Source organism: Brachionichthys hirsutus, chromosome 19, assembly GCF_040956055.1.
Source record: "Brachionichthys hirsutus isolate HB-005 chromosome 19, CSIRO-AGI_Bhir_v1, whole genome shotgun sequence".
Taxonomy (NCBI): domain Eukaryota; kingdom Metazoa; phylum Chordata; class Actinopteri; order Lophiiformes; family Brachionichthyidae; genus Brachionichthys; species Brachionichthys hirsutus.
The window spans coordinates 6,564,470-6,592,217 of NC_090915.1; the positions used below are offsets into that span (position 1 = coordinate 6,564,470).

Consider the following 27,748-nt stretch of genomic DNA (forward strand, 5'->3'; position numbering starts at 1 on the left):
GAGTCCAGAGCGGCGCTGGAACCAGAACCGGTTCCGTTCATTCACACTGGAACCGGATCGCTGTGGAGAACCCTGCTTCACGGGGCTCCAAGCATGGCTCAAAGGAACTCCTTTCTGAGGCGTAATTATTGATCCCGTCATGAATGATTATTGATGCTCCCTCCCGCACCAGCTGTCAACCAGAATGATTCTGCTTAGAACCAGGTCACCGGTTCTGCAGAACGCCATCAACCAGTCCTCTGCCAACCCGCCCCCCCATGCAGGGGCCCCTGGGTTCAAGGCCCTCAGAGAAGCCGAGTCCGGAGCAGCTGGGCTCGGTTTCAGAGTTCGTTTCCTGGGTTCTCCAGGTTCTCCAGCAGATCAGACAGGCTGGTTCAACCCGAACGCAGAACACACTTAAGAACGCGTAAACGTACTAAAGAGAACCGCTTTGCTTCACTGTTCTTCCCCTGAGAACCGATTATTCCTCCCGACCTTGGGAATGTTCACCTTGTTGGTTCCCCGAGTTCTCCGGCTTCACCCCAGTCCCTGCTGCACCACCAAAGACGTGCAACAGGTGAATTGGTGACGCTCCATTGTCCTCAGGTGTGTGTGTGAATGTCTGTCTTGGTGTGGCCCTGTGATGACCTGGCGACTTGTCCAGGGAGTAGCCCGCCTCTCGCCCGTAGACTGCTGGGACAGGATCCAGCAGATCCCGGGACCCAGATTTCACATTAAGCGGTTAAGAAAATGAATGAAAGCATGAACTTGTGCTGAGGAGACAACAAAGCAGGCGATCGAGCGCCATCTAGAGTGCCGTGGAGGAACTTCACACCTTGAAAGGCAGCCGGTTTCTCCCCAACTCAGAGTTTTACTCCCGTCGATGGTCTGTTTCTGACCTCGTTTGTCTGTTTACTACGACTGTACTCTCGGCTTGTCCCCTGAGGGGTCCCCACAGCGAATCAACCTTCTCCACTTCACCCTGTCCTTTGCATCGTCCTCCCTCACTACGTCCATGTATCTTCTCCTGGGTCGTCCTCTAGCCCTGTTCCCTGGCAGTTCCATCCTCAGCATCCTTCTACCGATATAGTCCCCGTCTCTCCTCTGGACGTGTCCAAACCACCAAAGTCTGGTCTCTCTGACCTTGTCTCCAAAACGTCTAACTTTCACTGTCCCTCTTATTGTCTCATTTCTAATCCTGTCCATCCTGGTCACTCCCAAGGAGAACCTTTGTCTTTTCCGTTGTCTGTTTGTTAGCAGGATTACAGAAACACTTCTGGATGGATCTTACAGCCAGTTAAACTTTGAGTGATCCGGATACCCGTCTGGTTACAAAAAAAAAGTACGATCCAGATTTACTTATCAAAACATCCCATTTGTAAAATCTGCATTTAATTCACTCAGTCATAAAGGGGTCCGATATGAACCATCATGGAAACATGTCTTCTGGTTCTGATCCAGAATGAGGTCAGGAACAAACATTACATTTTAACATCAAAACCCATTTACGGATTCAAGAATCAGTTAAACAATCACAACGAAAGATATAAACATTCATTTAAAAAGGTGCAACGCAATACGCACGTCTAAAATCCAGCCGGGCTTCTCTGGAGCTCGGAGAAACTACAAGAACAATTATTGCTGCGTTTGCCGAGTGTCCGATGCCCCGAGAAAAACATTTCAGACTCCGCATGCATAGATTCGTTCAAATCGCTTCACAGCTTAACGGCGGCGCTTCAGCCATCGGGAAACGCTAGGCCTCCCCGGATACGCTGTGGATCGTCTCGATGATCCTCTTCTTCAGTTTCTTTACTTCGTCCGGCGGCGTCTCGTTCAGACATTCCTCCACGTAGCTCAGGAAGCCGGCGTGCGGCGACGCCTTCTGGTTCTGACACAGCGTCCTCATAAAGTCCAGCATCTCGCTGCCGGCGGGCGGCGGGCGCCGGTTGGCCCGCTTGCGTCCTGAGACTCTGCTGTCAACGCGAGAGGAGGAGGAGGGGGAGGGGGAGGGGGAGGAGGAGGAGGAGGAGGAGTGCCGGGAGCCTGAGGGGGTCGGCGACGGAGGGCCTGTGATGTTCCGTTTGGCGGCGGTATGGTGATGCTGAGAGGAGGGAGGGGCTTGACCGTTCCGGTGAAGGACGTCGGGCTCCTGCGGTTCCCGGAGGTCCAGGCGTTCGGTTCTCTCGTCCTCGTCCTCGTCGCAGGAGTCGCAGAGGAACATCAGCTCGCGGTAGTGTCTCCACTTCGGGACATAAAAGTCCTCCGAGCCGCAGGTTCGGTTTGAGGTGACCGCTTTGTGCTCGCGCTGGAAGATGGTTCGCAGGTTCCGGAACTTCGTTTTGATGTCTTCCACTAGAGAAGAATGTCGCACGCAGAAGTTAGCCTGGAGCTCATCCGACGAGGCGCGATCCGTTCGCTAAACCCGTTTACCTGTGAACGCCAGCGGCTCCTTATCCGACAGGAGGCTGCTCAAGGTCTCCAGCTGCGTCTGCCTCAGCAGCTTGTTCCTGTAGCTCTCCGACCTGTGGCTCCACAGACAGCTGTGCTCTGGGGCGGGAAGGACGTCCGGGAAAAAAGGGGACGCGTCAATAAAACGTCACAAGCTCAGGAGGGCAAATTCTGAATGTGTATTTAAATATTTAAATGAGTATCTGTTGACGCACAGCAGGAAGTAACGACTGGGTGAGTCTGCCATCCCGTTTACTATATTTGACTTATTCTGTAGTATAAAAACACAGAACTAAACTCTAATACGGCTGGACGTTATGACGTCACAGTTTTAGCAGGATTATTCTAGATTCTAGTGAAAAAAAGGGGATCCCGATCTGGAATATTACTGAGCTAACCTTATTAAGTTAGGTTAAGGGTCAAGTGAAATGTGGAACGCCTCGGCTGGAAGTCTGGGCTTCCTGCTTAGGCTAGACTAGTACCTCCAGGTCGGGGAGGAGATCCTACCCCGAGTGGAGGGGTCCTAGTACCTCTGGGTCTGGTTCACAGACAGTACAGTGAGAGGAAAATGAATCCACCAACCAGAGTAAAATGAAATGAGCTGCTGGACTTTGGTCTCGTTCCAGTGGCAGCGGGACTCGGCGCTGGGTCTGCAGTCTGGTTTGACCGAGCCGGATGTGGAGAACTTTGGAGGAGTCACAGAGGGTTTGGTGTCCGACAGCGAAGTGGTCGGCGAGGCGGGGGCAGAACCAGGTGATTGGCTCGCTCGTTTCAGATGATCCGGCAACGTGGAGAGGAAGATTTGGTACGTCGTGCTGGTGTTGCTTCTGACATCACCGGGCGCCGCAGAGGGGCCGCTGAACTTGGGGCTGTCGTTTTTGGTAGAGAAGCTGCGCAGGGAAGAGGAAAGCGTCTGGGTTCCACGTTCCACATCCTTGTCTTCCGGCGAAATCGGTAGCTGCGGGTTTTCTTGATCACAGGACTCGCCGAGGAAGAGCAGAAGCTGGTAGTGTTTCCATTTGGACACATAAGGATTGTGGGACATGCCGCTGGACCGCGCCACTTTGTATTCACGGTTGAAAACTGTCCGAAGGTTCTTGAATTTGCACTTTATGTCTTCAACTGCAGAAAAGCAACAAAGAAACAAAGTTCAATTTCTAAAACTGAAGGGTCCATTTCCCAAAAGAGACTTTTAGATTCTTTTAGCGTGGTTTTGGTTTTGTATCCATCACATACGAAGCGAACGGGGGCCGGAGACGAGACGTGAGCCGCCCTGCCATTTGGCTTTTCCACCTATAATGGCAGAGCGGGTCGTCCTCTCAGCAAACAGCAGTGATATAGTTGTGTACGTAAATATGCTACATGTACTTCAATGAAATATATATATACATATATTATAATATAAACCTTCTTGATCATCGGAAGCCATTTTACTGCTTTTGTTGGATTAACACCTGAATTTTTCAGCTTAAATGTACACAATGACAGAAAACGCTGTATTTTACCCGAACTGTTGTGGCGGACATTTTGACCCATGACCACACGGCGACTACATCCATACCAAGTAGGCCCCTTTTACTTATAAAATATATGTATATTTTATTCATTTATTTTCACGAACGATTTTGATCACAAAAGTGGAAAAAATCTCATACGTGAAACTTCGGCCAGCACCAGAGAAAATCTAAACCCTGTAAGCAGGGCAGCCGAGCCTGACAGGCGGTGATCTGGGCCTCTTAACCCTCCTTACCTGACAGACGCACGGCGCCCTCAGACAGCCGACCCTTCAGGGTCTCCAGCAGCCTGAGCCGGAGCTGACGGTTGTTGTGGTTCTCGGACCTCTTGTCCCACAGACAGCGATGCTCTGCGGACGACGAAACACGCCGTCACAGCAGCGCCGACCCAACCCCGACCGGGAGGCCCGGATCCCAACTCACCAGAGAAGAAAGCAATGAGCGCACGCTCCCTCTCCTCGGTCCAGCAGCATTTAACCGCCGCGTTGGAGGGAAGGGAGGAGCCGGCCGGGGCGGAGAGGAAGGCCGGCATTGACCCGGCGTGGCTCTCCTCCCGCGGGCTCATCACAGGCGAGCGCTGGGGGTCATCGAGGCCGCGGTGCGGGTCCCAGCAGCCCTGCAGGAACATGAGCTGCCGGTAGTGCTTCCACTGCGGCGAGAACGCCTCGTCCGACCGGCACACCTCGCTCGCCTTGACCACTTTGTACTGCCGCTGGAAGGTCGTGCGCAGGTTCTTGAACTTGTTCTTAATGTCTTCCACTGCGAAGAGAACCGGAAGCGTGTGAGATCTTTCGTTTCCTCCGACGCGAAGCGCGGCTTTGCTCGCGGGCCGCCGCGCTCACCCGTGAAGGTAACAGGCGGGGGGTGGGCGGACAGGAGGACCCGGAGGCGTTCCAGAGTTTTCCCCCGCAGCTGTCGGTTCTTGTAGCTCTCTGACTTGTGGTTCCACAGGCAGCTGTTCTCTGGAAAAGGAACACAGACAAGCCTGCGTGACAGCTTGGAGTCAGGGGGGATCCTGAAAACTGACCACACACACACACACACACACACGTGTACTTTTTTTTTTTTTTACTTCCGCTGAGGTGAGGCGGAGCCTAATTCATTTATCCGTCCCGTCCGTTAGCAGCGTAACTCAAAAAGATCCGGATGAAACGTTTCGGGAACAGATGACGTGGAAGGTCGCCGCTATTGGCGAGAGGCGGGGTGCACCCCGCATGCGTCGCCAGCGCCACACGGAGACAGACAACCAACTGTGGACGAATTGGGGCAGCCAATTGGAACTAAATTGCATGTTTTTTGGGGGGGGGGAAGCGGAGGAAAGCGGAGAACCCGGAGAGAACCCACGCGGAGAACCTCCGAGCTCCACACAGAGAGGATGGTGAATGCACTTAAATTAACATTCAAATCATATGTCCATCAGGGAGGGCGTGGCCTTCAAATCAAACACATTCTTTAAATGTCAATAACTGTAATGTCCCATTTATAGCACGACCCGAAACTCCAGATGTTTCAGCTTAAATGGTCAAAGATGTCTTTTAAAAGCCAGAAAACTTGTTCCAACTTCTGGCTGCAGCAAGACGCGCAGGTGGGACAGGTGGGACAGGTGAGCCGCAGCGCTTGTTTTTGAAGATCAAAGCTAACGGCTTCAGTTGCTCGTCGCCATTGATGTTATTCGCGATCGGCGTCGCGCATCGCTCGTACTCTCCCCCCCCCCCCCACAGGTTGCCCGCAAAATGTCGCCGCTTCCGACAACGCGTGGATCAAAGCGCGGCTCTGCGGGAACCGGAAGTAGTTTCTGTCAACTCACTGGAGAAAAAGGCGATGAGCGCCTTCTCCTTCTCCTCCGTCCAGCACCTCCCCGCCGCGAAGCTCGCCGGACACGCCGCCATGTTTTGTTGCTTCCGTCCCGAGTCTTCCTCCGCGTTGCTGCGAGGTCACATGACCCGCAGTCCCGCGCCTCTGATTGGACGAGCCCGCGTTGCCCAGTGGGGGTCGCTGTTGCTTCGGGCTCTTCTCGGGGACGTTGTTGCCCCAGTGGCAGCAGGAGCCGGTGCAACAAGCAGCCCCGATTCCGATGCAGTGCGTTTAAAGAGTATTCTAGAGGAATAAACATAGTCCTGATATAATAACCACCAATGTGTGGGAGATCAAAACGTGCGTGAATATAAAACAATTCAAATATAAATACAAAACAAACTAAATATAGTATAATGATGTGATGAGCAGGAATCGTGATATGTTTTGAGTTGTATTGCTTCGAACTGCTGCTTGGAGTTACCGGTTTTGGGACAGAATTGCAGGAGGTATTATGTTTGCATAAAGAAAGAAAGAAAGAAAGAAAGAAACGAAGAGTGTTTGTGCAACCTGTGTATTGTGAGCGTGTACGCATCACTCAAATATCGAACAGAAAGAAAGAAAGAGAGAAAGAGAGAAAGAAAAAGAAAGAAAGAACACAAAGTCTCCGGACTCCTTTTGTTTGAAAGGGCTTAACCGGATATTGCGTTTGTCGTCGCGTCCAGCTTCACTTTCCACATCTCTGCTGGTTCCGCGGAGTGGAACCGGGCTCTGTGGACAGACGGCAGGAGGCGAGCACGCTGGCCGCACCCCCCCCCCCCTCCGACCTCCATGTTTAAAACGTAGCGACGGCGAGACAGAAGCGAACGCGCACCTGCCTCAGGTAAACGACACACACGGAGCGCTCGTTTTGGTCTGCGGGGGGGAGGGGATGGGAGGGGCGGGGCGGGGGGAGTCAGCTGCAGACAGCCGGAGACCGAGCCCAGTCTGCCGCTGTGTGGAAGGCGAGTTATCGATCAGGGTCACTGATCCCACGCCACCTTATAGCAACGCGTCGAGCAACATGGCTGACGCGGCTCCTGCAGAAGCTCCGAGCCCGTCGGCTCGTCGTTGAGGTAGTGACGTCACTCTCTCGCTGACTGACTCGATGAATGACGCAGAAAACAGCTGTCCCTGAACGCAGCATCAGCTGCGCTTTAATCTGTGCGTAAAGTAAACGCGTGGATGGTAAAAACCTTTGATCTGTTAAAACCCGCCTTTCTGCAGGTGAAACCGAAACCGCGGCACATCTGGGGGACATTCCATCTGCAGCACATCTGTCCTCAGTGCAGAGTTTAGTTTGAAGCGATCTGCCTGTTCACCACATGAAATTATCATTATTTTTATTCATGCATTTAAAGGGGATTTTTTAAACTTACAGCGTTCTCAAGTTCAGTTCTGAGTCATTCGATTTGTCAACGTGTTCACAATTTGGTGTCGTCCTGTGATGATGTCACTAGCTTTCTAAATGTTAAATCACAATTTGCCATTGAGGGGTTTTTGTTTTTGAGAGAGAAGTTTGTCAAACTTTTGTCAACTTTTTTTCAATTGACAATACAAAGGAAACCAAACCTGTTTCAGTTTCAGCCAATGGAAAGTGTCAACATTCAGTCTACATTTGTTTTGGCAGAGTCTTTAAACCCCCGTCTGGTCGAGTCCCAGTGCTGGGATCTAATGCAAGCCAGATGTTTTGGGGGGGAGGGCAGAACAAACCGATCAGTGTTTGATAGATTGTACAGTGTGTGTGTGTGTGTGTGTGTGTGTGTGTTGTTGTGGACGGCGCTCCATGTCGCTGGATCTCTACGCTGGACCGTGTTGTAGCTGTGCGGCCGGACAGCCTGGCTGCCCCCCCTGCTCCCTGATGAATGAAGAACACGCCGGGACACAGAGACACAGCTGATGCAGGTCAGAGGTCATCCTCACTGTCATGCCACACGCATCTAACTTCGCTGGATATGGCAGTGGTTGTTTTACCACTAGATTCAGTTTGTTTCTATGGCAACCAGCTTGCTTTTCCTCCCGTCTTTAGTCGGCACTCATTATGTCGGCGAAGATTTCTTCTTCTGAGGCAGTAAAGATTGGAGGCTGCTCGGCCGATCCTCCTCTCGAGCGCCGAACGAAGGATGCGTTTGCGTACGGCTGATTTTAACGCGGCACAACGACCTGAGGAAGTGTGTGTCAGGATGCCACACGTTTGAACGATTGTGTCCTCTCCTCAGGAAATGCTGTCAGTTCTGCAACTATGATGAAGAAAAAGAATCCCCACAAGTGAGTTCTGACGCGTTGCAGCTTGTTTGTTATAAAAAAAATGAAAGGACACACAGTCGGGCGAGGAACGGACGCTGCTCGAGATACAGCCGCTCCGTGCGATCCCAAAGCGGATGACTTTCTAACTGTCTTTCACCTGCCGGAAGGAAGCAGAAGAGCAGTTTGGGTCCGACCACCAAGGTTCTGGACCAGCCTCGACGCAACATTGTTGGCTGCAGGATCCAGCATGTGTGGAAAGAAGGGGGGGGGCACGTCGTTTGGAAGGGAACGGTGCTCGACCAGGTGAGAGGAGAAATCCCAGGTGACGCCTGAAAGTATCGCTGCGTCCGACTCGCGTTTCCGCTTGTCTGTGCGCTCAGGTGCCGGTGAACCCGTCGCTCTATCTCATAAAGTACGACGGCTTTGACTGCGTTTATGGCTTGGAGCTGCATAAAGACGAGCGGGTCCAGGGGCTGGAGGTGCTCCCCGACAGACCGGGTAGGACACCCAGCGGACTATTACTATTTAAAAAAAACTCTTCTGTCTTGATGTAGATTTGTTTCTTTGCAGCCAAATCGCGCCTGACAGACGTCAGCCTAGCGGACACCATGATAGGTAAAGCTGTGGAGCACATGTTTGAGACAGAAGAAGGCCCAAAGGAGGAGTGGAGAGGGATGGTTCTGGCCCGGGCTCCCATCATCACCACCTGGTTCTACATAACCTACGAGAAGGACCCCGTCCTCTACATGTACCAGCTGTTGGACGACTACAAAGAGGGAGACCTCCGCGTCATGCCCGACTCCAGTGAGTCCAGCTCTTTTCTCGATTCAGCTGGTGGGAGAGTTTCTTGCCTCCGTCCTCCATCCTTAAATGTCTCTCCCTGTAGATGACAGCGTCCCAGCGGAGCGGGAGCCTGGCGAGGTCGTGGACAGCCTGGTGGGGAAGCAGGTGGAGTACGCCAAGGAGGACGGCGGCAAAAGAACGGGCATGGTCATCCACCAGGTCGAGGCCAAACCGTCCGTCTACTTCATCAAGTTCGACGACGACTTCCTCATTTACGTCTACGACTTGGTGAAGACTTCGTAAAGACCTTTGGATGCCCCGCCCCTTCCACAGAAACACAATGCACCGCGTGTTTGTTCTCGTGATCATCAAAGACGAAGATGCTTTCGAAAAATTGAATTCTCACGTTTTTGTGTTCCATCACCCCCAGAAAACACAACTGCGTAGGGATTCTTTAAGACTCGTCTCCAGCCTTCTTCGACCCATGGGGGGACATTTTTAATATCTCTTAATATTGTCCAAAAGAGAGACGAAAATGTCAAATTCAGTAAGCGGAGTCCTCCTGACAACGTGAAGCTGCCCGTGGGATCACAAAGCGGGACCAGCGGTTTGGTGGTTTTTGGGGACACTTCAACTTGTCCTGATTACTTTAGTAATAATTGTCGTATCTCCTCCAGTTTGGAAGACCATGAAAGACCATTTCTGAAAAAAGGGAAAGGTAGATGGATATTTTGCAGGAAGTAAAGGAGAAAGTAATTCAATCTAATTAAAGTGTTTATTTCCTCTGCATTGACGACTTTGACCAAGTATGTGAAATTCCTCCATCGCTGCTTTTAGGCAGGCCGTAGTGGAATGGAGGACCCTGGTTGCTGCACAGACGGCGACCCCTTCCTGAAGGGGGTCGACAAAGAAACCGTCAGCAGGCGGAACGCGATCCTGAAAGACGGAGTCTCTCCTTCAGGACCGGAACCCTTCCTGCTGTCTCGTTGCTTGGTGTCAGATTGTTCTGGTTATTTCACTCATGCCTTTGAATTTTTTTCTGCGTCATCCTTTCTAAGCCGCCAGTGAAGGACTAGACTGGAAAGTGAATTTGAGACTTGGCCAAAGTCCTCTCCGTCCTCGGCACCGTGTCTCAGATGGACAACCGTGGTTGAGTTATTTCTCCTCTTTTCAGAACACAGTGATTCCAAGTGTTGCAGAATTTGATTTAAGGAGTGGAAAACAAAAACAAATCCACGGCTCTGATCCAGTTTCATCCAGTTTTTAAGAAGGCTACTTGGGCCAAGACTGAGTGAAGCAACTATTCTAGTTTGTATTCGCAGATAAAGCAGAAGACCCAGGGCGACTGAAACGGGAACCCGCTCCAGCATGTCTGCGTGAGACGCCGCACCCAGGTGCGTCCACTAGAGGCAGGCTCCTTGGGGGTGCTTGGGAGTTTGTCCAACCAGTCCACATGTGTTTTGTGGACTTGGAGAAGGCACTTGACCGTGTCCCTCGGGGAGTCCTGTGGGGGGGTCCTCCGGGAGTATGGGGTTTTGGACTCCTGATACGGGTGGCCGTCCGTTCCCTATATTCCCGGTGCCATCGGGAGATCACAGGGAAGATCCAGGACACGCTGGGGGGGGGGACTACATCTCTCGGCTGGCCTGGGGACGCCTCGGGATCCCCCCGGAAGAGCTGGAAGAAGTGGTCGGGGAGAGGGAAGTCTTGGCTTCCTGCTCAGGCTGAAGCCCCGCCCGCCCCGCGACCCGGCCCCGGATGAGCAGATGAAAATGGATGAAAGGATGGATATTCGTGTTTAATATTTTTCCTGTTGCACTAGTCCAAGTCCAAAGTGAAAAAAGTATTTTATTTATTACTTTAATGTTCAAGTTACGCCACAGAAATGCTCCGATGTTGAAATAAGACGATTAAAAAATAAGGGACATCCTGGACCCGTTTCTTCACTCGTATCGGATCGGGACTCTGGCTCAAAAAAACGTGATCGGGACATCCCTACCTACAACACACCTTCTAATTACCGGGTGGGTTTGGATGACGCCAACTAATTAAGAGAACAAAAGGTTTCGCAAAAAGACATTCAGTTGTTTTCACCAGCTGGGATAATAATAATAATAATTACACTTCTTTAAAAATAAATCTTTCTTTACAAAATATAGCAAGATGTAAAAAAAAAAAAAAAATAGAGCACAGTTTATTCCATCTCTTCATCGGCTTCATGAGGCCTGATCCCTCTGAAAATATCTCTAAACAGGCACAGTTCATCTTCCTGTGTGGACGCGTCTCGACAGCGTGGCGCACGTCGTCCATGTTTGTTGGCACTGAGGCAGATGTGCACGTTACACACAGACCTTCAGTCGTCAATGAAAGTCAGCCGGCCCGGCCCCTCGTTCCTCATCCAGCGACGGTACCTCTTCATTCTCGGGTCGGTCGCCATCTTTACCTTCATCTCCTCCTCCTGCTCCTTTCTGTAGACCTGAGGGACACGCATCAGCGAATGTTAGCGAGCTGGTCACGTTAACTCCGGCTCAAATTAAGGAAGTCATTAGTAACAGTTGCCGTAGCTTCTATTTCAGTCATTAAGTCAGAAATGATGGGATGGCAGGAGACCAAATACCCCCACCCACACATCTGACCTCTACGCGGAAATCGGTTCAGTCGTCTTGAGCATAATTAGGGAAGTCTCACCTTGTAGTTTTCTTTGATCCAGAGTCGTTTCTCCAGGAAGGACTGCTTAATGCTTTCATCCAGATTGTCAAACTGACACTGGGAGATCTTCATGTACCTCCTAAGAATTGAACACACAAGTCCGACGCTGACGTAAGACTATTATTCATCCGGATCTTACATGCCGTCCCAAAGTTAGGAACTGACCTAATGATGTAGAGCTTCTCAGCATCTCCGTACTCCTCCCTGCAGATGGTGAAGCGGTAGATCCAGGAGGCGTACCAGGATATGTAGACGGTCAGGTAGTAGGGGAAGAGCACAATCTGACACAGCAGGATGCTGGACAGGTTGGGCTTCTGGCAGCCCCCTTTGATGTCGATCTTGTTTTTGATGATGTCGCGGATCACCTCCTCCTCCTGCTCCCGGATCTCCTCTTTGGAACGGCGGTTCTTGCCTTTGTCCTTGCCGCGATTGAGGAGGCCCTGCTGCTTGGCTATCTCCATGGCTTGGAACCTGAACTTGGGGCGTGTCATCAGGTAGTTGATGGTCTCTTTGTAGCTGCTGTGCCAGCTGTAGTACTGGACGAGAGACGGAGAGAGGTCTGCCATGATGGGTGTGGACTCAGAAATCATGTGCCCTCGGCCTCGCGCCCCTGCACTCGCCATGTTGGACTCTCCCAAAGTGACTTTGGTCGTGAGTGTGTCGACCGTTTGTTAGTTACTGAGTGGCTGGTTGTTGGTTTTGGGTGTGTTAGCACCTTAGACTCTGTAAATAACACCGTTTGACGTCGGTATGTGTATTAAGAAGCAGTAAACGGCTGTCTCCTGTGTTTTGGCTAGCTTTAGTTAGCATGAGAAGCTACCACGCCGTTCCTCTTTGTTCCCTCCCAGGTTCGGAGAGGCGGGTCGAGCAGCTTCTTCTGTTGGCCTCGGTTTCACCCTGAAGAGAAGCTTCACTTTGGTTTAGCTTTCCATGTCTCTTTGGGATTGTGTGATTTTTTTTGTTGCTGTCCTTTTCTCAAGCTGCCTTTCTTTGTGTTATTTCCCCTCGGCCGGTCGTAACAAACTGAAAATGTACAATAATAAAAACCCCATTGCCTCACAGCCCTACATAGAGTCTCACGCAGTGCAAAATATGGACAAGACCCCATTTAATGAGGGGGATTCGGAATATGCGATGGACTGAAGCTGCCGACAACGGTGCAGGAAGACCACCAGAATCCTGCCCCTCAGAGGCATTCGTGTCTTCGCTGCCCTGTGAACCTGCAGGAGGGACCAGTTGTACCTGAAAGACGGAGATGGCAACAATAGTGACCAGGATGACGATCCTGACATCCACTTGGGGGGCGAGTCGTCTGCGGTAGTAGGTGTAGTAGTGCTGGTAATACTCCTCGGGATGGTCCAGCATGTAGTCGTAGTCCCGCCGGGTGTCCTCATCCTGCACACACAGGCAATGAAGGACAGTTGGGCAGGCTTCGGGACATGCAAAGACCTCCACAGTTTTGTCAACACAGTTTCGTCATCATCATCTGTCATGCAGGAAGTCGATGCAGAGGACAGTGAGCAAGACTATGCTTAAATCAACATTAATAACAACCTTAATTACTACATAGCTACACAATGATATAATTAAAGATACACAGTATTACAGCAGTGTGCTGTGCGACGAGGAAGTAGAAGGAGGGGGGGTTGGACAGTACATAGCACTTTATGCAGTAATTGTACCTTACAGGTACTCGTACGTAAACATAGCAGTTCTGCCTCTGGAAGGCTTTGTGTTCTGGATAGTATCCTTCTGCTTGAGGATCGGGAAGCGTGCTCGCATCTCAAATGTATACTCAAATAGCAAAGCAACATTTTGCTCGGAAGCTGAGGGAACCTGCTGAACCTGCTGAAGTGTAAACTGTATGCCTTGCTTGTGGGCCACTTGGCACTCGCACCGACCTTTAACGTCTCGTACGCGGTCGCGACGAGTAGGAACTTCTCCTGGGCGGACTCGTGGGTCTCCTCCTCCGAGCCTGGCTCTCCCGGTCTGAAATGGTCCGGATGGTACCGCCGTGCCAGCTGCCGGTACGCCCGTGCGATCTCCGTCTTAGCGGCGTCCCGGGTGACGCCGAGGACGTCATAGCAGACTTCGGTGCCGCAATAAAGGCCCTCCACCAGCGCCGCCGCCGCCGGTAGCGACGCCGTAAAGAGGAGAAGCCACGCGAACCGGCACCGGGGCTTCCCCGGCCGCGAACACACAGCGGAGCCTCGCTGCCTGGGCCCAGAGCCCTCCATGTGTCCGCTCTATAAAGTCTGGAGCCCGGGACGTGCTGTCGCACGTTCCTCACGTCATCGACGCGCGCCTCGATCAAAGATCATCTGTAAAGTGGACGAAACGAACGGGTTTAATTATGATTGCGCTTTAATTACACGGGAGACATTTTTCATTAAAACGTGAATGTTATTCATTTGTACATGGATAAAAAACAAAACAATTTATTCACAACGTGAATCGAGGTCGAGGTAAATAACGAAAAGTAAATACCAAGACGATATTCGCTCAAATCTGCACACCGCGGCGCCATTACTAAGTGTTGGACTGATGAAAGGAAACGGTACACATGACTAACATCATGCACAAAAGTGTCCATGAAACACTTATTTCTGGGTCAAATTAAAAAAAACTGATGTGACCAGAAAAACGAGCTTAATACGACACTGTGGATAACATTATTTTGAGGCGAATATTTAATCCAGTATGACAGAGAGAAAACAGCATAATAAACAGCTAAGAGCTATTACATTAACATGTATACAATCAAAACGATGTTCATATTGTATGTGTACATCTGGTGTACTAGCTATTGTGTAGACAGTGTAGTCCACATTCAAATAATATTTACAATACATTCTGGGACTGGGAAAATAAAATCAGAATCAGTTTTTTGTCAGTGAGGGTTCACAGACTAGGACCATTAAGTTCTCAGGAGATCTGAGGGAGATCATAGTGAGAGCCACAATTGAGACTAATAATGAGATGATCACTGATGTTTTGGGGGATTTGACATGCTTATATTGTTTTTTCATTGATCTTCTCTACTGATTTTCCAGCTCTGACCTCATGCTGAAGCTGAAAAGGCCTCACTCTAAGCCAGCCTCTGAGCAGCCTCACTGTGATTGGCTGCTGTGCTGGGGGGGGGGGGCTTGCTGAATCTCTACCGACCTAACACAGCGTCTGAGTGACCCGGATGACTCCGGGCAGAGCTGTTCCGTGATTGGCTCAGATATTCCTCCACCGGCCTTAAGTATTGTAGCATCTGTTGAATGGATATTAATGTCACACAAGATTCAATTCAAGTCACATCTCACCATTTCATTGCAGTCGACCGCTCGCCTCATGTTTACCCCCCCCCCCCCCCCCCCCCACTAAATTTAGAGCTGTCAACGTGTGATGTAAAAATAGCAGGCAGAGGCAGGCCGACTGCGACGTACGTGCCAGACGAAGTGTGAGCTGGGAAGAGCTAATAACAGACAGACAAACAGCAATAGACAGAGAGACAAGCACTTTAATGCTGCTCTGAAGAGAAGCAACGGACACAGAGATAAAGAGACGGGCGTGGGCGGGTTCATCTTAATGTGGCCTAGTCCTGGTTGCAGCTGGGATAGAACAGACAGACAGGCAGATGGTGAGAGAGACAGAGAGACATCAGGTAGGTCAAGATCGTGCTGCTCGTTTCTGTAAATTCAGTGAAAATGAACATCTGTTTGATTTGTAGGAGATTTGTAGGAGATGAACTGCCTTTGTTCGGCGTAAGAACCGCAGGTTCATAACTCTGGAATAACTGTCATAACATGTTAACTCAGGGTCGCGTGACCCACAGACCCAGTCCAGGATCAATGTTAGACATGACAGCGCGGCTCTCCCTGCTGTCGGCGCCAAAACCAATGGTAAACGCAATGTGTAGCCGGATTTTGGGGAAAAAGCGCGACAGTATCTGCAATCGAGATCCGATCCGGATTAAATTCAGGGTTAAGATAGAGATCCCCCCCCCCCCCCACATGACTATGTCAAATTGCATAAAATCGGGCAATAATGAACCAAGATATTGAGGAACAAATTCTGAAGCGCCAATGCAATGTTAACAAAAATGTTAAAGTGATCCATAATCCATAATCTATTCTGGATCGTCACTGAAATGTAATAATCTGTTGTTGGTAAGATTCCCAACGTTTTGAGTTATCTTACTAACAGACAGACAGACAGATGATCAAACAAATCAACGGCGGTGATTAGATAGCGCCCCCCCCCCCCCCTCGGTGGAGGTAATTGTGATCATGTCTGCGTCTTTCATTGGGGGAAGTCCAGCGTGTCTTTGGATAAGCTTAGCATACCCCAGCCACAAGTGGGTAGCCAGTGCCACCAAAACGGTTTCTTAATCGCTGGTATCTAATCAGCTGTTCAGTAATGACTTGATTAGAGGTGATGAGAAGAGATCTGATGTCAGTTCCTAATTTTAATCTTCGTTATTTGGAGCATCAGCCTCATCCACAAGAGACAGTTGCAAATCCCCGAGTCCATCCTAGACAGACGTCTGACCTTTTGTTTAATCTCCACATAAAGATTCTGTGGCTGAACCGGACCTTAAACCCACGTCACTAAATATCAATGTGGAGCCTTGTTTGTCTCACTGTGCTGCGTTTAGGTTCTGCAGCATCTCTGAATGACCACAAGGAGCACAGGCCTGTTGGGCTAACACTGAAACTGCAATCTGTTCCGCAGGAAACACAATGCTGTCCAAGAAGACGGCGCAGAGATCCTTCAGCAATGGACCGCTGAGAGACAAATGGGAGCAGCGAGCTCAGAGCATAGACGACCAGTGCAAACAGGAAGCTGAGTGGACGAAGAAAAGTTCCCTCAAACTGTGAGCATATGTGCTTTTAGAACGTAACGTTCTTCCAGTCACCAGTTCTACCATCCATCTATCCGTCCATCCGTTCATCCGTCCATCCGTCCGTCCATCTTCCACCTCTTATCCGGGACTGGGTCGCAGAGGCAACAGTCTCCTCCTTCAGCTCTTGCAGGGGACCCAGGCTGGTATAGAGACATCGTCTCTCCAGCGTGTCTTGGGTCGTCCCCAAGGCCTCCTACCAGTGAGACATGCACTGGGAGGCATCTGCAGCATCTGTTTGTTATTTTGACAAAAACCTTTAAGGATATTTCATATAAGTGTGAAGAAGCAGGATGTGTGGGAGGGGCGGAGTCAATCGAAAATGAAGGACAGAAGGTGGGGTTCTGTGTGGCTACAATCACCTTAAAGACGTGTTGATGGACTGAATGAACTCGCCAAAGCCTCTTTGAGTTGAGGCAACACCACTGACCAGCTACTAACTAATTAGAGACTTTCACTTACTGAAGTCGTGCGGTTAAACTGAATTATTACTTCATCTGTCAAAAGCAACGACCAACTACGAAGCCAAAAATCTCACTTTTCTGTTGAGCTTGGGCATTTGAAAGACAAAAATATCGCCTGTGCGTGTCTGAGCAATGATTCTTGTCTTGTCTTGTCCTTTTGAATCCGCAGATCTGACTCAAAGTGGAATTATCACTGGTCAATTGTTCCGAAGGGAGAGTACCACAAGATCACAAGCAGTGCAAATGAAGCAGAAAAAAACAAGACAAAAATCAAATTCAAAATTGTCCCTGCTGCTCCCAAACCTAAACCAGAGCCTCCTCCTCCACCTCCTTCCAAGAAACTACCTTTGGAAAAAATCCGCAGGTCAAAACGCAACGTTGAGGTGGATGTCTTCCGGCTGTGCTGGAAAGAATCCTGGATGAGCACGAAGCCTCCAAAGTATCTTTTCCTGAAGACCAAAGAGTTGATAACCAAAATCCTTGGATTCACAAACATAGAGATGCCTGAGAAGAGGAAGTACAAACCAATGGTCCATGGATCTGAGGACGCATGGGTGTCTCCCGATACTCACTGGAGTCTCTCCTGGAAGCAGGTACTCGAGGCTGACACAAAATGATTGCTTTATATTACATATATCAAAGTACAGGTTAGCACAGTTGTAGGACAGCAGTGAAGTGTGCAGTAGCAGTAACAGGGGAGTTTAGTGTAGAGGTGGGATGCACCAGGGATCAGCTCTGAGCCCCTTTTTGTTTGCCATGGTGATGAACAGATGCAGCTGGTCTTCCTCCGTTTGGCCGCATAAACTGTGAGCGTGGCACCAGAGGTTGAAAACACCTGATGAATAAGATGAGATAAAAACGTTATTTTGGTCGCACGTTTACACACATCACAATGACACTCCAGCCCTTGATGCAAAAAAATATATAAAAAAATCAGAGCACGACATAAAACAAAATATCCGCAACATACCTGATTGCTGAATTCATTGCGGTCCAAAGCCTTTTTGGCTGATTCAGGAAGAAATCCTATTGACTGTGCCAAGGTGGGCGGTCTTCCGGCTGACCAAGGGAAGACATACTGGGACCGACTGAGGGAGGTACAGAACTTTGATACCGTCGTTCATCTTCCTTTGTCTTTGTTTCCAGGTGAAGTCTCCGGACCGGTTGGAATGCTGCGAGGAGAAAAAACTTCAATGGGAAGTTTTATTTGAAAGAAAAGAGGTTTGCAAACCTGAGATAGAACATTTTACTCTTCCTAAATGGGCCACTACTTGGAAGATCATGAACTTTCCCTTCAGACAGCAGAAGCAGAACTGGGATGTTATTTGGCCCGATTACCAGCGAAGCCTCGGGAACCAGCGTGAGGACATAGGTGCGCCGCTGGAGCAGGTGGGGGCCAGCTTCACTCGAGTTTGTGCTTTCTACTTGGTTTGCCTTATCAAATTAAAAAGGGAGAGGCATGAATGGAGGTCAGAGGACAGCTGCTGCTCCCCCCCCCAGGACAGCCATTTGCGTTGCTGCGGTTAAACACGTATGTATGTACTTGTCAAACAGGATCAATCTGCAGGCTGGGAATATTCGTGGAAGCTCTCTGGCGTAGCGCTTGAGACAGAAGACGTGGACGATGCGAGCGGCTGCAGCGCTGACACCACCATGATGGCAAGGATAAGCGGCGTATTCTTGCCAGGGTGGGGGGACTCCTGGGTCCTCGCGGCATCTCCTCTTGGGGAGGACGAAGAGCATCACAAGAACTGGAGCTCTTGCTGGGGATACTGGCAGCAGATCAGGTGACGTACTATTCGCCTCCGAACTACCTAAAAGAACAAAGTGGAAGAAGACGTGAAGAAAATGGTCATTTTAATTACTCAACAGCATTTTCTGTTTCCGTGGAGAGTTTGAAGAATATCTCCCCTAAACTAAAATCACGTAGCCACATTTAACCCTTCACTGGTTTCTGTGTGTTTAGAAGATTGTCAGGACCCGAACTAGGACTTGAACCCAAATGCACGACTCCAGAAGTAATGTCCAGTTCAATAATCTCTAATGCAAAGTATCAACAGAAATAACTGATTGTTATAACATCAGAGCGTGAATCGTTTCCTCTGTGGCCTCGATGCAAGCAATACGTTACTCGGTTATTTCACGTTTGATGAATGGCTGTTTGATTGTGATTTTAATTCTGATATGGGCACGTTATGCTGCACTAACATGATGAAATACACCAACCATCCTTCTCCTTTTCCAGATGGAGCCTGCTAGGAAAAGAAAGTCTTGCCCTGTACGGGAATATTTTGAATCGGTTACCCACAATAAGGGGTGAATGAATCAAAGGACTTATGTCATTAACTAAATATCCATTGTAGTAGCAAATTATTTCGTATACGAAGGATCCTCCACACAAAGACCACCCTGTCATCATTCCATTACTCTTTGACTGGGATTGGCTCATTTGTCAGCAACAACCACTTGTATGAAATAAACATTCCTCGGACGGAGGATCCAGTCTCGTACTGGAACAGGGTCAGCTATAAGACAACTCGAGTTTACCTCTGTTGTCCGGCGTCTTTGGTTCCCTGTGAAAGGGAGTGTTCCACGGCTGGAGAGATACTGACCAAAAAAAAGAAATGGTCTCAGCCCCAAAACTGGAGAAAATTGTGTTTTTGAATAAAAATTCAAAAACGTTATGAATTTATTTTCATTCAATTTACAATTATTAGCATATGTCTGGTCATTTTTGTAAAACCTTTGATAGAATAGTTCAGAATGGAACATACTCAACGCCTGCTCAACACGTTTACAGGCTTTTTATTAGAGTCTGTAATATATTAAATCACCAGGTAGAGGGCAGCATTTCCAGGCTTCACTGATGAACTATGAAGGGAAGCAAAAGGCTGTGAGGCCCCCTGTGGTTCCTGCCGCTTCCTTTTTCCCCAATCACAAAATATAACTACGACCATGACAAAGGACAAAGTATCAAATCAACAATGGCAAAGAATCAAAATCTCACTTGGCCTGACATGACATGGGCTGGCGCTGGTTCTCTGGGTCAAACACGCAGGACAAACTGGCTCAGGAAAATTCATGCATGAGGTAGGAGAACACAGGTGGAACCAATGGGGAGGGAGGGAGTCACGGTCTGGAAGGACAGAGGAGGGATGCGTGCCAAAATGAAACAGGAAGTGGGAGAAACAAAACCTGTTTCCCGTGACACGGATCAGGATCTGGTGTTCTCCTTGGATGACAATATTATACAACCACATATCTTTATTAAATTACCTCAGTAATGTCAAACTATGTTTTTTTATGCTTTATTAAAACGAACTGATCAAAATAAAATCATATTTGTATTGACAGGTGGTGTGTGGGCTCCATGGAGTCCCACCATCGACACTACATTCTGCTGGCAAGGAGACAGGAAACGGCAAACCGCCGCCTCCCATCAGCGAACGAAGACGAGGTCGCAGACAGCGCAGAGTGGACGGAGGCATGGAGGACTCCTAAACGACTGGTCCAACCACAGGAGGAACGGGATGGGATGGAGAGGGAGGAGGAGGAGGTTGATGAAAATTGGAAGTACAAAGAAAATAAGAAGAAGGAACATGGAGAAGAGGAGGAAGAAGATGATGAAAGAGTTGATGAAGCAGAAGAAGAGGAGAATAATGATGAGACAGACAAAGAAACATTCTTGGAGGTGGATGAAGGAAAGACGAGAGAGGTGAAAAACAAACATGTGGATGGAGAGGAAAGTGAGGAAGAAGATGCAGATGAGACGAGCAGTGAAGACAATGAAGTACAAAAGGGGGAGAATTTAGTTGAGGAGAAAGATGAAACAGAAGATGAATATGTTGCGGAGAAAAGCCTAACAGAGAGGGAGAAGGAGGACAAAAACTTTAAGCAGACTAGTGAAGAGGATGAGGAAGAGGGAAGGGACAAAGAGGCAGATAAGGATGAGAATAACAATGAGGGAATCAATGAGGATGAGGAGGTGGAGGACAAACATGTCAAACAGGAGGAGGAGGAAAATAAAGACAAACTTGCCATGAAAGCAAAAGATAAAGAACATTTTGACGAAGAAGACAAAGAGGATAAAGATGATGATGATGAGGAAGCAAAGGAAGAGAGAGAGGAGGACAAACATAATGAGGAGGCGGAACCAATGGAGAAGGAAGAGGAAGACAAAGAATTAAATGAAAATGTAAAAATGAGTGAGGTGGACATAGAGGAGAAGGAAGATGAAGACAGAGAAGAAGAGGAGGAGGAACGGGAGGAGGACAAAGAGATAGAGTTTGATAATGATGTGAAACGAGAAGAAGATGGATATCAGGACAAAACATTTAAGAGTGGGGACAAAGTAAATACAGAGGTGGAAAAGAGAGCAGCCGACGAAGAGGAAGGCACAATACGGGATGAGGAAGAAAAGACAGGAGAAGAGGAGGATGACTTCAACAACAAAGAGGAGGATAGCAATGAAGCAGATGAAGAGGTGGAGCACAAAGTAAACGAGAAAGATGTGGAAGATGACATGGATGAGGCAGGGGAAGGAGATGAGGAGGAGGAAGATGAAGTAGATGAACAGGAGGAGTCTGACAAAGAACACGACGAAGCAGACATGACAGTTCAAATGGACGAGGAAGAGAAACACGAGAAAGAAGACATGACAGTTCAAATGGACGAGGAAGAGAAACACGAGAAAGAAGAGAAAGAACTTGCAGACCAAGGGGAGCAAATCCAGCCTCCCGTCCCTCTCCGACTACAGTTCCACAAACTCCACGCGTCCTTCTCCTCCTGGAAACAGTCATGGATGGTGGCAGTAGCTCACAGAGCAACAGAGGAGAGTGAGGAAGAGACGGAGGAGGGGGAGGAAGTGGAGGAGTGGCGAGTGTGGAAAGAGTCGTGGAGGATTTGTCGCAGGAACAAACCAGACGAAAATAAGGTGGCGTGTTTCTCCGCCGAGCATCGGACTCAGAGACTCATAGAACTGATGCACGGAAAACAAGGTATGACAAAGACTGAATGGGCCCTCTGCTGGAGGACGGCCAAAACTACGACGAAAGAAACGGGCACAGAAGAAGAAGAGGAAAGAGAAGAATAGGAAGAGGAAGTATCAAAAAAGGTTAAACATTCTGATAGCTTATAGACCCTAACGTCTGAGAATCACTGACATCATTTTAAAATGTTGGACTGAGAAAAACGTAAGTGGGCTGATACTGAGTGACCAGCGAGGCGCGCTGGTACCGATGCACTGGGTGTGTAACGGTGAGCAGTACAACTCAAACGGTTTGAACAGATTGAATTTAAATTTAGTCTAAAGATGTGGTGTGTTTAGATTTCAATGCATAGAAAAGCTTTTTTTTTTTAAAAGTCTTACGACAGCAAAGTCTTGTCCTACGCTCGGATTGGCTTGGAACGACGATGCATCATGGAGTTGAGCTGCTAACGCAAAGCCAGCACGCTTTGGACTAGGACAGACTGAAGGAGGAGACATTCTCTGGTGTTGGGGAGGACGAGGCAAAGGACAGGGTGAAGTGGAGAAGGTTGGGTTGCTGTGGCAACAGTAGTAGTTATTATTAGCCTGCACCACACTTACTGTAGCTTTGTCGTCACCTCATGTCAGGAATCAGTCTTGATGTTGTCATCTCTTTAATTTGTGCCCAGAAGGGGAAGAATTAAAAGAGACAAAGAAGGGGAGCTCCAGCAGCCCCCCCCCCCCCAGGGAAGCAGCTCTCTGCTCTCCTGGATTAAACCCCATCAGGAGGATGAGACGTTTTGTTCACCCTTTGTGTGTTATTATGAAGACGCTAAAATAAAGGTTTTTACCACCGAGTACTATCGGTACAGGATAGAATGACCCCCCCCCCCCCCATGGGCCTTTGCATGCAGCCTTCCTGTTGTGGTCAGATCGGGTTTTCCGTGCCGCTGCTTTCTCTCCTGCTGTGCATTAGCATGAGATCAGACTCCATTGTGATGCGTTCGCAGATTAAATACCCATTTCCACCTCTGATTGTCCCTCTGTGGTCAAAGCAGAGGCAGGAGATGGAGGGGGAGGAGTTTCATCTTGGTTTTAGTCTTTTCTCTCAGAGAAATGACACTTTAATCGGATGAGATGTTGTTTTCTTGGTACTTATAAAGCCATCTAGAACTACACCCAGCAAACTTCTGTAGACGTTGTCTGTTCATATAATAAAGTACCGAAGACTAAAGCCTGTTTCAATTCAGTTTCCTTTCAGTGGCTGAGTAGAAAATACTGCATCTACAACCAAATTGCTCAAATGATGTTCAGATTTTACAAGCAGGAGAAAAAAAAACAAGTTTTTGTTCCATCACATGAATTCATGGGGGGGGGGGGGGGTAATAGAATAAACTGAAAGGATATGGTCGTTGGTGTCTGCAGATGAAGCAGCATGTCCCTCAGTGGCAGGGACATCAACATCTGAAGGCAGGCCTGGATGGGGGTGGTGGGGGGGTCACTATGCATGTGTATGAGGGAGGGGGGGGGGGGGGGCAGAAAGAGAGGAAGGTGAGAACAGGAGAGGAGGTCAGAGACTTCCTCCAACGGCCTTTACTCATAATTCACAGACAGGAAATGTGATCAATATTTTCACACAGAGACATGAAAAAGTCTGAATTGTATATTGTTTTATAAAAGAGTAAATTATTTCATAAAAGTGTAAATTATTTTATAAAAGTGTAAATTATTTTATAAAAGTGTAAATTATTTTATAAAAGTGTAATTTGTTTTATAAAAGTGTAAATTAATTAATAAAAGTGTAAATTATTTTGTTACATTAATTCTTCACGTTACACTAATGACGTTACGTTTTAAACACAGCTCAGGGCGCTCTCTCTTTTTGATCGATCAAACGATCAGACGGACGGAAACGGAGTGACGGGGAGTGGGAGGAGCTACCGGAGCCTCGGGCGCGGCGGTCAGCTACGGGGGGGGGCCCGCGCAGACTGGAGCGGACTCGCAGGTTCATTGACGCTCACGACTCTTCCCGTTTCAGGTGGGACTGATTACAGACTTTATTCTTCCTGCTTCAGAAACTAACGAACCCGCACCCTTTGGGATTATTTTGTAGCGGACTATTTTTTTTTTTACAGACTTTATCTTCCTGCTTCAGAAACAAACGAACCTGCGCCGTTTGGGATTATTTTATAGCGGACTGTTTTTACAGACTTTATTCTTCCTGCTTCAGAAACTAACGAACCCGCACCCTTTGGGATTATTTTGTAGCGGACTATTTTTACAGACTTTACTCTTCCTGCTTTGGAAACAAACGAACCCGCACCCTTTGGGATTATTTTGTAGCGGACTGTTTTTACAGACTTTATTCTTCCTGCTTCAGAAACTAACGAACCCGCACCCTTTGGGATTATTTTGTAGCGGACTATTTTTACAGACTTTACTCTTCCTGCTTTGGAAACAAACGAACCCGCACCCTTTGGGATTATTTTGTAGCGGACTATTATTTTTTTACAGACTTTACTCTTCCTGCTTTGGAAACAAACGAACCTGCATCCTTTGAGATTATTTTGTAGCGGACTATCTTTTTCGGTCGCCCAGGATTGGGCTCTATTAAATATATTTTATTCCACTTTTAATTGAGACCGTAGAGAAGAGAAGATCCTACCTGCAGCAGAATGAGTTGGACGCAGCTGCTCAGGTGAGTCTCCAGACGAGCCCAGGTGTCAAAGCGCCCTTGCACGCGACGTGCACGCGGTTTGCTGCTCGTGTGGATGACGTCATGCTGTGTTCGCTTTCAGGGCTCTCTGCGCAGTGATCGGGCTCCTCTCCGCGGCCGCTGTCTCGGCTCCAGGTCTCTTTCAGTCACCTCAATCAGTTCTGTTCATGTCGTTTGTCGGTCTGTGCGTGTTAATGTGCGCGTGGTGGTCAAATATTAATAGATTATTTTGGTCTGAACCTCTTGCTGCTGCTTAGGCTGCGGGGGGGAGGAGTGCAGCAGCCAAGCCCCCTCCTCTTCATCAACATCTGGCCCGCCGGTGAAATCCCAGCAGCCCCTGCAGGACTTCTTGGAGCAGTTTGCTCAGGTGGACCCGTCCAACAGCGGGGACCGTAAGAACCGGGACGCCGGCGCTGTCCTGCCCTTCATCGGACTCACAGGCAGTAAGTTCTCACTAAGCAACAGCTGAATCCATCCCACCATCCATCCGACCACCATCCCACCATCCATCCGACCACCACACCATTCATCTTCTACCACTTCCCTGCTTTGCGGGTCACAGGAGTTGCTGCAGTCTATCCCAGCATGCAACGGGTGAGAGGTGGGGTGCACCCCCAATGCGTCGCCAGCGCATCACGGGGGCCACACGGAGACGCACAACCATTCACGCACACGTACGCACACACTCACGCACTACGGACACGGGGAGAACCTACAAAGTCGACAGCGCTAACCACTGCGCCACCGTGCCGTGGCTTTACTTTGATTGCCTCTCACACACACACTCTGCAGCGGGCTGCTGATTAGTTTTAACAGGCTTCCGTCATTTTCACGTATTTGCTCCGACTCTCTGTGTTTGTCTGCTGATGTGGAGCGGAGAACCACAGGAATGCGCTGCCAGATGGAGAGTCTGGTTTATCTCAGAGGCAGGCGGCCCCCCCGGAGGTCAGGGGGGGGGGGGGGGGGGCGTCAGCAGCGCTGCAAAGGGTTAGGTAGGCTGCAGGGACGAGATGCGGGAAGGACATCGTTGCATTCTGAGTCTCACCGCGCCTCTCTGCACCTCCAGGTGCTGAACAGAGTCGCAGCTGCTGCCAGAACGGGGGCACCTGCATCCTGGGCAGCTTCTGCGCCTGCCCTCAGTTCTTCAAGGGGAGGAGCTGCGAATACGACCAGCGCATCAGGTAAACGCCGGCCTCCACTCGGCTGGAGTGACGGCTGATGCACGCTGGGTAGCGTGGCGGCTTCCTCTTCCCTGCTGCTGTGATGTGGTAGAAGTTCCTCTCTCTGCATCTTTGACTCGTCCCTGCAGGAGCTGTGGTTCGGTGCCGCACGGCGAATGGGTCCAGAAAGGATGCTCCTACTGTCGCTGTGGTTACGGCGTCCTGCACTGCTTCCCTGACATCTTTCATAAAGACTGTGGTAAGAGGGATGTTTCCTTTCTGCCGTTGCCTGCAGCAGTGGTGCATTCAGGGCCCCCGAGCGCTATGGGAGACAGAACACGCCCCCCCCCCCCCCCCCCCCGTCGGAGGACGGTCTGTTTGGGAAATGTGGACGTCCTGATGTAACATTGGGCGTCACCTTTTTCAGCGTCGATACCATTCCAACATTCCATTCCAGTACCGGGTACCCTCCCCCCTCCCTAACCAGTTATTTCAATTGAGGTGCAGATGAGCTGTTGACACCCGGAAATCAGTGTCAAAAGCAGTCATTGCCCCCCCCCGCCACCCCAAAGTGTATGCACTCTGGATTGGAACAACCCCCGCCTTCTCATTTACAATTTTGAGGAAACTTTTGCTCTGACCCCCCACTTCCTCCCACCATGGCCTTTGCTGAGGGCCTCTCCAGTCAAAGGTGCTTCCCAGCTGTACTGAAGATTCACTCTGGGAGGGGGAGGGGGGGGGGGGGGGGTTGCAAACAAGCAGCCACCTGATGGTGAGTCCAGGTCTTGATGGACTTCCTGTTTGTCCCCTGCAGGCGACTCGGAGGAGGTGACTTGGCACCGCTCAGCAGCCGTCAGGACCGCGCCGACCGGCTGCTTTCTGTTCCTGACGCTCTTCCTTTTGCTTCTCCTCCTCTGATGCTTTTTTTTTTTTATAAAGCGTGGATGCAAACACGAGGATTTCTGCAAACTTCTCCAGCTGCTGCCTCAGGACTTACGAGAAGTTTCCAAACATACATTTCTTTCCGGTGTTAATTGTATCTATCGAACCTGGGAATGCTTTTCGGACAAACGCGTTCCTTCACAGAGACTTTGCGTGTTTGTGAACGTGGATTTGAACCCGGACCAGGTTGTGGTTTATGGAGACCTGCATGAGGACAGGAATAAAGCCCACCGGGATGTTTGTGGTTGAGTCTTGATGTAGATATTTAAACCGGCTGCGTTGTTGTGTGTGTGCTGCTGAAACCTTTCATCCGGTGGACGTTTTGTGTGTCTGCGATGTAGAAAAAAAGCTGTAGCTGGTTCTGTTTGACTGTTTCTCCTGCCTGGTTTGTTACATTTTGGACTTTTTCCTGGTCAAAGAATTCTTGTTGTGTCTGACGCGAGCAGCATCTCAGGAATCGCGGCGTCCTGTGATCCTCGTTGCAGGCAGGCCGAGGCGTCTGTGGCTTGCGGCATCCCTTCCCTCTCTTATCTGAGGTTTTCCTGCCGTCGTCTTATCGCCAGACTTTATTGATGAGGCTGCTGCTCTTATCTTAAACAAACGCATTAGCTGTTGTTCTGCAGCTTGTCGACCCGCCAGCTGCTGCGACTCGCAGCTCTGGAATTAAACATGGCTGCACTTTGATAAAGGGAAATCAAATTAGCCTCGAGCCGCGTTGCTCCTGCTCGTAGGCCGTCTGCTGCTTCGCGTCGTCCCTTATGGAGATGATGTCATTTTATGATGCAAAACCGTTTGAAATAATCCGATTAGTGGAGAAACTAACTTTGAATGATCAAACCCAGCTTCTGGATCTAATATCTGTATTTAGATTTTATTTCACCAGCTTCTGTTCAACTGAACGATGAACAACTCAAAGACGTCGTAACCGGGTCCAACAGAACAAGGCTTTGTGTTTGTTGTAAAACTGGTTTGAACTGGATGTCGTCCTTTTCCTTTGTTTGATTCAACGAATAAATGTAGTGCAGGAAAGAAAGACGTGCCTTTTGTTGAGAAGGTTTAATCCCACTGGAACCAGAACCAGTGGGATCTCTCATCT

General features: G+C 49.3%; 4 protein-coding genes across 4 annotated transcripts; 3 read left to right on the plus strand and 1 right to left on the minus strand.

The window, feature by feature from the left end:
• The first annotated feature begins 7,639 nt into the window (after positions 1-7,639).
• LOC137908388 (spindlin-Z-like) lies at positions 7,640-9,565 on the plus strand. Its single transcript, XM_068752789.1, has 6 exons — positions 7,640-7,679; positions 7,994-8,042; positions 8,189-8,324; positions 8,402-8,519; positions 8,592-8,825; positions 8,908-9,565. Exons 1-6 carry the CDS (start codon positions 7,640-7,642, stop codon positions 9,105-9,107), a joined length of 777 nt encoding a protein of 258 aa, XP_068608890.1. The 3' UTR covers positions 9,108-9,565.
• Positions 9,566-10,634: 1,069 nt separating this feature from the next.
• Positions 10,635-13,750, minus strand: dnajc25 (DnaJ (Hsp40) homolog, subfamily C, member 25). Its single transcript, XM_068752652.1, has 5 exons — positions 13,415-13,750; positions 12,756-12,908; positions 11,679-12,049; positions 11,493-11,592; positions 10,635-11,280 (listed from the first exon to the last, which is right to left on the minus strand). Exons 1-5 carry the CDS (start codon positions 13,748-13,750, stop codon positions 11,158-11,160), a joined length of 1,083 nt encoding a protein of 360 aa, XP_068608753.1. The 3' UTR covers positions 10,635-11,157.
• A 4,708-nt stretch (positions 13,751-18,458) lies between these two features.
• On the plus strand, positions 18,459-23,188 carry LOC137908271 (high mobility group nucleosome-binding domain-containing protein 5-like). The gene is made up of 2 exons (XM_068752651.1): positions 18,459-18,655; positions 20,223-23,188. Exons 1-2 carry the CDS (start codon positions 18,522-18,524, stop codon positions 21,958-21,960), a joined length of 1,872 nt encoding a protein of 623 aa, XP_068608752.1. The 5' UTR covers positions 18,459-18,521; the 3' UTR covers positions 21,961-23,188.
• Positions 23,189-24,509: 1,321 nt separating this feature from the next.
• tdgf1 (teratocarcinoma-derived growth factor 1) lies at positions 24,510-26,671 on the plus strand. Its single transcript, XM_068753191.1, has 6 exons — positions 24,510-24,532; positions 24,633-24,685; positions 24,808-24,993; positions 25,617-25,731; positions 25,860-25,969; positions 26,525-26,671. Exons 1-6 carry the CDS (start codon positions 24,510-24,512, stop codon positions 26,626-26,628), a joined length of 591 nt encoding a protein of 196 aa, XP_068609292.1. The 3' UTR covers positions 26,629-26,671.
• The last annotated feature ends 1,077 nt before the right edge of the window (positions 26,672-27,748 follow it).

Coding starts and splice junctions, on each gene's coding strand:
- LOC137908388 (XM_068752789.1), top strand. CDS start 7,640: ATGAAGAACACGCCGGGACACAGAGACACAGCTGATGCAG. Junction 7,680..7,993: donor CAGAGACACAGCTGATGCAG/GTCAGAGGTCAT, acceptor TCCTCTCCTCAG/GAAATGCTGTCAGTTCTGCA. Junction 8,325..8,401: donor AGGGAACGGTGCTCGACCAG/GTGAGAGGAGAA, acceptor CTGTGCGCTCAG/GTGCCGGTGAACCCGTCGCT.
- dnajc25 (XM_068752652.1), bottom strand. CDS start 13,750: ATGGAGGGCTCTGGGCCCAGGCAGCGAGGCTCCGCTGTGTGTTCGCGG. Junction 12,050..12,755: donor TTGCCATCTCCGTCTTTCAG/GTACAACTGGTC, acceptor TCTCTCGTCCAG/TACTACAGCTGGCACAGCAG. Junction 11,281..11,492: donor GGATCAAAGAAAACTACAAG/GTGAGACTTCCC, acceptor CGTGTCCCTCAG/GTCTACAGAAAGGAGCAGGA.
- LOC137908271 (XM_068752651.1), top strand. CDS start 18,522: ATGATGGCAAGGATAAGCGGCGTATTCTTGCCAGGGTGGGGGGACTCC. Junction 18,656..20,222: donor GGATACTGGCAGCAGATCAG/GTGACGTACTAT, acceptor TTGTATTGACAG/GTGGTGTGTGGGCTCCATGG.
- tdgf1 (XM_068753191.1), top strand. CDS start 24,510: ATGAGTTGGACGCAGCTGCTCAG. Junction 24,686..24,807: donor GGCCGCTGTCTCGGCTCCAG/GTCTCTTTCAGT, acceptor GCTGCTGCTTAG/GCTGCGGGGGGGAGGAGTGC. Junction 25,970..26,524: donor CATCTTTCATAAAGACTGTG/GTAAGAGGGATG, acceptor TGTCCCCTGCAG/GCGACTCGGAGGAGGTGACT.